Genomic DNA, 10,002 nt, shown 5'->3' with positions numbered 1-10,002 from the left:
TCAGGTAGTACCTTTTTCCCTATTCATAATGTTCCAGCACAGGAAGTTGCCTTATTTTAGACTTTTACAAATATTACCTGAAAAAACTTATGCTATAGATTTAGTTTTCAAAGCTAAAATCTTTGATAGTGAGTATTTAAACTCCAGTTCAAAAAATAAGCAATAAGTAAACAAGTCACCTCCATGTGAAAAGTGAAAGAACTCAATATGAATTGTGCAGTTTCTTAGGGAGCAGAAGCCGGATCTCAGTGGAGCATCACCTTTTCTGGACATTTCAGCAGGTTCTGGGTCCCTGGTTAAAGGGGCAGAAAGACCTTATACTCTGTTTTTATTAGTGGTGGTTGGAAATAGTTTGGTATCAGGAAGTTTAGCTTGCCATGTTAACTTAATTTTCCCAGGCTACTCTAATCCCCATAGCTGCAGTTTTTCTCTCCCAAACTGAATTGCCTGTGTGGAATATCAGACTCTTTGCTTTGGGCAAATTAATCTCTCTGTCTTTGAGAAACACTCATGGTTTTCTGAGTCAAAAATATCCCTTTTTTAAAAGTAACTGTTTTTCTCCCAATAGAAGCTTCACTTCTACTTCTGTACAAGCATAATGAGCAAGTTTTATTATATTACTTGAAATTTCAGCTTTAAAATGATTAAGCGTCTGTTCTTCAATATTTCTCCCCTAAATGCTAGATCAGATCTCTACACTTCAGTGTTGTATAGTGTAATATAAGAAACCATTTATTAGAATATATTTAACGAAGCTGTGATTTCCATGTTACTAAAACAAGCAAAGTGTCAAATCCTTGTGAATAACAAGAAAGAAACACTGTTAAACTCTTCATAAGGACTTTTCTTTTTTAAAAATCCAAAGTGCCTACAACCTGTAATATGGATTAACATTTTACAGCCCAAAAGTAGCATGACATTAATAATACACAGATACTGGGCACTTTTTCACATCAAAAATCATAAACTTAAATTATACAATAGAATTTCTCCACCGATGCCTTACACAGAAGAAGAAACTGTTGCAGAAACACACTGTTCAAGTTGTATGTATGAGAAGGAGAAAGTCTCTTATGTCTGTGTTTAGCATCTCATCTGGCCCCACTTAGTATCTGTGAGACAAATCACAGAGGCCACCTAGAGGATAGCAACAGATGATCTCTTTGAAGGTTTTCCTCAGTTCTTGGCTCCGGAGTGCATATATCAGAGGGTCAAGGATGGAGTTACACATGATTAGGATGAGATACAAGTTAAAGTGAGACATGAAGCACACACAGTATGGATTCTGGGGACAAGAGATGTAGAATATTAAGTGGAGGAAGAAGGGGGCCCAGCAGACAACAAAGACCCCAATCAATATGGTCAAGGTAATCGCCCCCTTCATGTTGGCACCTTGGCGGATGGCGCCAGTGCCTGGGAGGACGGCGATCCTCTTAATGTGAAGTCTGGCCATGAGGAACATGTGGACATAGAGAGAAGCCATGAGAGCCAGCATGGAAAAGAACACGGTGATGAGGCAGATAATAACAGCGCTGCTATCTGAGTAAATGATGAACAAAACGCCCGACACTGTGCAAGCTGCCCAGATACAACTGATGATGACCGCGACCCGCTTAACCGTCATGATGTTATGGTACCGGAGGGCATAAAAGATAGTAAAATACCTGTCCACAGCAATCGAAAGCAGGCTGCAAATTGATGCAAGCAAGGAGCTACAGATCACCGAGTCAATGACATTGTCAATATTCACGGTGAAACCTTGTGCGTCCGTGTCCGTGCTATTTAACAGGGTGATGACAATGGTTTCTGACCCGTTGGAAACGCTCACCAACATATCAGCCACAGCCAGGCTGCAGATGAAAAAGTACATGGGTGAATGCAGATTCTTGTTCTTGGCTATTGCCACAATCACCAGAATATTCTCCAACAAGCTTATGACACCCAGAGTCACAAACACCTCAGGAGAGACAAAAAGTTGCTCGTAGCACCCTCCGTCCGAGGAGCCTTTTGCAAGGGACTCACTGGCATTGCTGTGCAGTCCGTAGGTGCTGTGGTTCCAGAAGTGGAGAGAAGTGTGCATTCCATGGTGATGGGTAGAGTTCATCCTGCACCAAGTGGATTCAAATCCCCTCTGGATTGACTTAACCTCCTGGGTCAGGTAGCGTCAGCGATTTTCTCCACGTCTTTACGTGTCTGAAAGTTAGAAGGCTGAAACTGGCATGCCTGTTGTGAATAAATGTCACATGCTCCGAAGCTTGAAATGGAGTTTTGAGTCTCTTTCAGGGACGCCTCTGATCAGCATCATTTTGAAATCTTAGGCTTCAAGATGCTCATTCAGTCGAGTCTGCTGTTTGCTTTTTTGTTCTCACTTCCACTTTAACTTGAGTCGCATGCATTCAGGTCTTTTCAAAATAATTTGCCTAGTAGCTGCTGTGCTATTGGGAGGCAGGTCTGTGTGCACATGCTCACATCAGCTACCCCTCGGACGTATCAGTTCCCAACCTGAAGCTTTGCTTTGCCGTTAGTAGCTACTGCTGATTTTTATGGTGTGTGAAGGGAAAAAAAACGTTCAGAGTGGCTCCTTCTCTGCTTCCTCTGGACCAATCCAAGTCCAGTGGAGTCTGTGAGACACCGATGATGTTCCAGAGATGCAAACTGCAGGCAACATTGATTCAGATGCAGAAGCCTGTGGAATCGGGAAGCGAGCAGGATGTGAAAGACTGAATTTCCCTTTTCAAGTTTTTAAGGAAAACAGCTTGGCTCCCAGAGGACATTCTTTGATATCACAACAAGTAATCTTGAGGCACCCAGGTTTATTCCTATTTAAAGGAGGAGTGTGTGTGTGTGTGTGTGTGTGTGTGTGTGTGTGTTCCTGAAATAGATACACTGCCTTTTTGGCCGGGACATTGAATTTATTTACCCTCTCAATTTCTTTGAATTAAGAACAAAGGCAGTAGTGCTTCAATTTAAAATAGTTGAAACACAGGGAGAATATGTAATAATACAGGAGACTATGTCGTGTATGGAAGGAATAGGTAGGTAGTTACAATTTATCACAAGCCTCAAGAAGGAGTTCATTTCTTATGCACTAATATAGGATATTTCTCCGTAGCAGAATTTCTTTTATCATAGCTAGAAAAGTTTTATTTTCATTCACGATATTTAAAAACAATATAGTATTAATGTAAACTATGTTTACTCTGAACTCAGAAAGAAAAAGATCAATACTAGGCAATACTCAGGTTTTTTTAAAGAATTATTAAGGTATAATTGAGATACAAAAGTTGCACATATTTAAGATATACATTTTAATGAGTTTGGACATTTTCATATCTCCATGATACCATCATCACAATCAAGGTACTAAGCATATTCATTACCTCCAAAAATTTCCTTGTATTCTTTTGTGTTTCCTTTTCTGTGTGGTAATACACTTAAGGTGAGATCTACCCTCGTAATATATCTTAAAGTGCACAATACTATATTATGAACTACAGGCATTGTGTGGTACAGCAGATCTCTAGAACTTGTTCATCTTGCATAACTGAAACTTTATAGCCATTGGGCAACAATTCCTTAACAGTGGTCTTGGCAGTGATTTCTTGGAATTGACACCAAAATTACAGGCAACAAAACCCAAAATAGACAAGTGGGATTACAACAAACTAAAAAACTTCTGAACAGCAGGGAAACAATCAACAGAGTGAAAAAGCAATCTAGGCAAAATGGGAGAAAATATTTGCTAACCATCTATCTGATAAGGGGTTAATATACAAAATACGTAACGGAATAACAAAAAACTGAATAGCAAAAAAACTAAATAACCCGATTTAAAAATAGGCAAAGGGCTTGGACAGACATTTCTGCAAAGAAGACATAGGAATGGCCACACAAAAAGGTGCTCATCCACACTCATCATCAGGGAAATGCAGATCAAAACCACAGTGAAGGATCACCTCACACCTGTTAGGATGGCTGTTATCTACAAAAGAAAAGATAACGAGCATTGGCTAAGATGTGGAGAATTCTGAACTCAGTTTTTTGGTTTTTGTTTTTTTTAAGGCAGCTTATCTACTTCATTAATCCGAGGCTTTCTAAATTAAACCCACACATACCTTGGTAACTTTACTTATGCAAGCCAAGATGAGTGGATGCTAGTTATATATCAGAGTTTCTCAATGTTTTGCTTAAGCTAAGTTTGAAAGATTGTGAGAAAGTTACTTTTCAAATTTAAACTCCAGGTTATGACATTTTCTATAGTGTTTTTCCTTGCTATGACTATTTTTGGTTTTAGCTCTATATAATTTGTGGCTACTGACAGTAGGGACAATAAAAAATAATTATTTCAAAGTTAATTTTAAGTCTTCAGTTATTTAGGTAAGGGCTTTATCTTCTTCCCTTTTGCGACAAGGCAATGTTAAAGTATTATTCCTGAGCCTTGAGTTAAATTAACATCTCCCATCCATCCCTGAAATTGGGTGGGACTAAATTCTAACTAATGGAATGCCAGTACAAGGTGAGAGCGTTGTTATCTCCTTTGTGAGGTTCTACACATTTCCCCTCTGGTCTCCTCGTGGATGACTGCAGGATGTCTTTGAAGCCTCATGTTATAGATGTCAGAACCATATCATGAAGGAGCCTGGGTCTCTGAATAAGTGCACAGAACACAACTCACATCTCCAACTCCCTCCACACCCTGGCCCACCAACTACATTGAACTGTGATACAAGCAAGTGATAAATATTGCTGTGTTAAGCTGCTGAAATATTGATGTTTACCTGTCACAGCAGCTAGCATAAGTTACCTTGACTTTGAAACTTTTTAATGGAGCTGTTTACAAGCAGCAAACCCAAATTACATGAAAATCCTTTCTCCCATTTTGGATTTGCATGAGTAGCGAATTACCTAATAAGCAAGCAATAGGGAAGAAGTCTGTTGAAACGTTTAAGCATCAGATAACTCTGTATGACCTTCTTCCTGAGTCAGCCTTGACTTTGTGCTGTCTACTTCTCTTGGTGGCGTAATTGTTCCATTTTCTTAGGCTTAAAATTCAGAATATCTTTGACTTGTTCATCTTTCTCAAAAATCCCTACATGAAATCACTTGTAAAATACCTTCTACCAGTGTGTCTGACTCCTCTTTCTCTCGCGACCAAACTCACTTCCCACTATTCTCCTTCATGGAAACTATTGCAATCAAAATTCCACGCAAGATTACGTGCACACTAGAGAGTTTCTCATGAGTTTACCCTATTCCCTCTGCTTGGAATGCTCTTCCCCTATATTTGTGAATGCGTAATCATCGTTATGTTGTAAAAATTATTAATAGGCATATTATATATAATTATATAACAGGTAAAATTAGTACTTGAAAACAAAACTCTCTTTCCTTTGGGTTTTCACCAAAAATAGGATTTAATTTAGGCATTATGATCACACTGAAATCCCAGAAAACCATATACATTTAAAATCTCAAATTCAATTATTTGATGTATATTTTCTCAAACCTTGATTATATGGTTAATCATGCTGAAAAGATACCATTTTGTCATCTCCAAGGAGGAATTTTAATTGTCTGGTATAGTTTAGTTCTGTAGAAGCCAGAAGAAATACAACCAGCAATGTTAGACACATTAATGGGATTTTTAAAAATTTATTTCAGATTTCTTTTTTCTGAGTATACAAAAAATTGAGTTAGATCATAATATATTTTTTCTCTTCTGAGCATAATCCTTGTTTTACATTTTATAATAATAAATATGAAACATTACTAAAGAGAAGTATTTATCAAACTGCGCTACACAGAATACTATTTTTAGATGTTAATGTTATTCCCACCACAGATAAAAGGTCAAAGAATTTTGGAAAACATTGCAAACTCATTGCCTTCTTGAAGTTGCAGAGTTTACATTAGCAGGTAAACTTTCTGAAATTTCTTATTAGAAAAAAATTCAGTATTGCTTAATCTACTTATTTCCTGAACACAGACCCTATCTTCCCCCACTTTTAGTTTTCAAGTACCTGTTACACTCAGTTCTATAACAATCGTTTTGAAAATGCGAATTTGTTCCAGAGTTGATTGATATATTAGAGGATATTTTGAGCATAATGCAAATATTGTGTTTGCTTTTATGTAGTTTTATGTAGGTGAATGTGGAAAACTGCACCCAGCTGATCCAAGACACAAGAGACAAAACACACACACACATCAAACATTTACCAGCCACCTCAGCCAACAACATGTGTCACGACACACAACAATTTGGTGTTTCAACTTCTTGTGAGATTTCAGATCCTTCTTCCTCTATCACTTCATCTTACCTCACAAGCTGTAACCCTCCTGAAACTCACTTCCTCAAGCAAACTGCATCTTTTTCTAGATAAAGTTCCATATTTGTTGTACTGTTGAGGGTTGGGTTTTTTTGTTTGTTTGTTTTTGGTTTGTGTAGTTTTAACTATTAAGCATGTGTAATTCTGTTCTATTGTTTTTGTTAGGTTCCTGTCCTTTTTTTTAATGTGTCACTGATGAAGTTTCTGAGTGTTGTGTGTCTAACCCCATTTTTCCCCATAAGCCCTAGTTGTCATTGTGGTTGCATGATTTTGTGTAGCACATTGATTTTTAGACTACATATGTCACGTTACAGCAGAACTAAAGGTAACATGATTTGGAACATACAGTTTGGGAAATATTCATGTAGAACAAATTATTCTGACTATGCAACTCTTACTTATTTTAAAGTGTTTAATGATTACCATATGCACCATGAACTAGAATCCTTATTTATAAAAATACCTCTCTTACGTCTGTAGGCTGATGTTCATGTCTTCCAGATTAAATAATTGCTGTCTCTATGTAGAATATCCCAGTAACATGCATACATAATTCATATGCAATATTGATATATGTGTAAGTTATTATTTTAGGGAATAGAAGATAGAGACATTAATCAAAGCTGTTTTAGTTACTTCAGAGCCACATATATTAAACTGTCTACGACCAGCACCAATGTGTTGGTGATAATGACAATTATATATGCAAGCTGTAAACATTTTTGGGATATGAATAAAAATAATAATGGATAAAAATTTGCCAATAATTCTTGTAGATTATTAATAATTAGGTAATGATGTACTTAATGTGAACATTTTATTACCTGTAACAAAATAAAAACAATTTTTCTCTTTAGATTATATTTATCAGATATTTAAACATTCTCTAAATAATATATGGACTACAAGCAATTTTTGGTTGAAATCTGTGTTTATAATTATTTTTAATAGAAAACAAGTATTGTTCTCTATTGTGTTAATTTAAGTATATCACTTGTTTGTTTTCAAATCTTTCAGAATTAGACAACACTAAGATAGTATAATAACTTTCCCTAAAACACCTTCACGTCTAATAAAATATTATATATTATAAAATATTAAATATTTTATTAAATATTTTAAATATTTATATAATAAATATATATTAAATATTTTAAATATTTATATAATAAAATATTATAAAGTTGATACTATGAAACATGAATTTATTTCAAAATATTAGAAAATTTTTCTGTAAAAATTTCATTTTAATTTGGCTTATAGTAATAGCCTCTGTATGATTTTGCTGTCTTTATCTTAAATCCCTTGCCAGTCTACTTAATTTGCCTTTCTTCTTTCAATTCTTCTATCAACCAATATTTTTACTGAGCACCTACTATATTCCAGGTATGGAGGCAAATAAGTCATGTGCTCTGCCACTGAGGAAATTTAGTGTAGATATAATCTAAATGGGAGACTTAATTGAAAGCTAATAATTCCTACATATTGTGACTAGTGATTAATAATTAGTAATTAATAGAAATAATCTCTGCTTGGGCTGGTCTTAATTTGTTTATTGAAAGTGTTTTATTAAAATGCGAATTGGAGGAAGATAGGACATAGCTGGGTGAAAGAGGTTGAGAGGGCTAGAATTCAAGGCAGTTCTGCAAAATCAGATTGTGTGAAATAATATTATTAATTTGGGGAATAGAGAATACTTTGGCATGGCTGCAACACACAAAGGAGAGGTATAGAAAAGTCTGGAGATGTTAGCGAGGTACAGGTCACCTAGGACTTTGCATGTCGTGCCAGGGGGCTAGGACTTTACATCCTTGGCCTCTGTAACAACATGTAAAAACCTTGAACGAAGGCCACATTAAATTACCTTCAAGATAAAGAGCTTCAGTACGGAAGCAGTAACGTGATAAGATTTAGGAAAAGCACAGTGTGGAATTATGGAGGGTAAAGGGTCAGGAGTAATTACTAAGATACTATTACAGTAGCCCAAATAAGAGTTTGTGAAGACCTGAGTTTAGCCAGTAGCTGTTTTGCTGCAGGTGGGACTACTAGTCAGTCATGAACGGAATGAGGAAGAGAAAGGAATGCTCTCCGTTTTTTGGCTCCAGTGAATTGGCAGATGTTGGTGCCATTTACCTGGTAGACACATGGATTGGTTCTCTAAGTCTCCATTTGAATCTCCTCCAGTTTGGAGTTCAGAAAGCTAAAATTTACATTGCCCAGTTTTCCTTGCAGCCTGCATCCTGTATGGGAATTAGTTTTTCCCAATTAGATATTTTCTCAAGAGATTTGGAAAGCCTAAGTGAGGCCGAAGTCACCTTCCTGTAGCCCTAGCAGCTGGCTGAGGATCTGCCAGATGTCAGCTTTGGCACCAGGTGACTCCACCTTCAGGTGTCAGGTCACCCCCTCTGTGAATCAGGGATAGCAGGACCAGCGGCATGTCCTGATCTGTGGACCGCACTCAAGTGGTGTAAAATTGGAATAAATAAAATAGTTGAAGGTCTACAGCACCTATTCCAAAATTTTTGTAAGCACCTATTTCCTGTATTAAGTCCCTTTCTACTTGATACACTGAATGTCTGTTTTCCACACTGAACTATAATTGTTATACCTGATTAAGGAATCCTTTTAAGAGACAGGATGCATTTAGTTATTAAAATTTTGAAATTGAAGTGTTTTTGAGACATCTAAATGGACATATCTATTTAGCAAAGATGAGTATAGAATACAGAGGAACAATCTGGTATAAAGACATATATTTTGGTTGTAGTAGATGTAGGCTGTACTGAAAGCTGTAGGCTTCTACTCGGATGGAAGAAAAAAGGGAATTATGAACAGAATCAGGAGGAACACATGTATTTGGGAGGCACATGTAAGAAAAGGAATAGGCAAAGGAGACTGTGTTAGTTTAAGTCTTCTGGAAAGAAGATACCAAGATAGGATGAAGTGCATATGATTTTACTGATGAAAAGACTGTGAGAAAGAAAAAAAATGGGGAGTGAGCCAGGAGAAACTGAAAAAACTGTCAAATCACAATTCGAGCCTGACCTTGAGTGAGGAGAGAGGGAAGTAGGCGGAATGGAAGTGTCCTAGACCTGCAGTGAATTTAGCCCCGCTGCGCACGGTGATTGGCTGGGGGCACCTGTGGGAAGTGTGATGGTGGAGCAAGTGTGACAGTGAATTTCAGAGAGCAATAGCAGGGGCTTATGGTCAGTTAAGCTCCCTGTAGTTGGAGGTCTACTGGCATATTTTCACAGCTGCCACGGAGTCTGAGAAGTGGTCAAAAGTGGTAGAAGAGAAGCAGGAGAGAGTCGTTGGACTATCAAAGAATAAAGAGTATAAAGGAGATCAAAGGGCGGCAGACACAAATCAAGCAGAGATGTCAAGTGAAATCAGAATTGGTTTTTTTATACTGAAGTCAGTGTCGCCCTTTTCGGAATATATTTTGTTCACAGTATCTTTACTGATCAAAATATGACATAAAAATATAAACAGTTCCTATCAGATCAGTAAATTCTCAGTAATCCCAATAACACTTAAAAATAAAATAACATGCTCCTAATTAGGTCTGTTACAATAACTTTATATTTGAGTTTATGGGTAAACATTTTTAAGTGGATGTGTCAATCTCCCCTGAAGTTACAGTAATAGTATAATAATAGTAATAACTTCAAAG

At 36.8% G+C, this 10,002-nt stretch overlaps 1 protein-coding gene across 1 annotated transcript; it reads right to left on the bottom strand.

Annotated features, from left to right (window-relative positions):
• Positions 1-544: 544 nt before the first annotated feature.
• On the bottom strand, positions 545-2,621 carry MC4R (melanocortin 4 receptor). The gene has a single exon (XM_029227974.1). The coding sequence runs from the start codon at positions 2,102-2,104 to the stop codon at positions 1,106-1,108; it is 999 nt and encodes a 332-aa protein (XP_029083807.1). The 5' UTR covers positions 2,105-2,621; the 3' UTR covers positions 545-1,105.
• Between the last annotated feature and the right edge of the window lie 7,381 nt (positions 2,622-10,002).

This window comes from Monodon monoceros, unplaced genomic scaffold (genome assembly GCF_005190385.1).
Source record: "Monodon monoceros isolate NGI ecotype Baffin Bay Population unplaced genomic scaffold, NGI_Narwhal_1 Super_Scaffold_1, whole genome shotgun sequence".
Classification (NCBI taxonomy): Eukaryota; Metazoa; Chordata; class Mammalia; order Artiodactyla; family Monodontidae; genus Monodon; species Monodon monoceros.
Note: the sequence above shows the minus strand (reverse complement) of the source record. Positions and strands in the feature narration are given on the sequence as shown.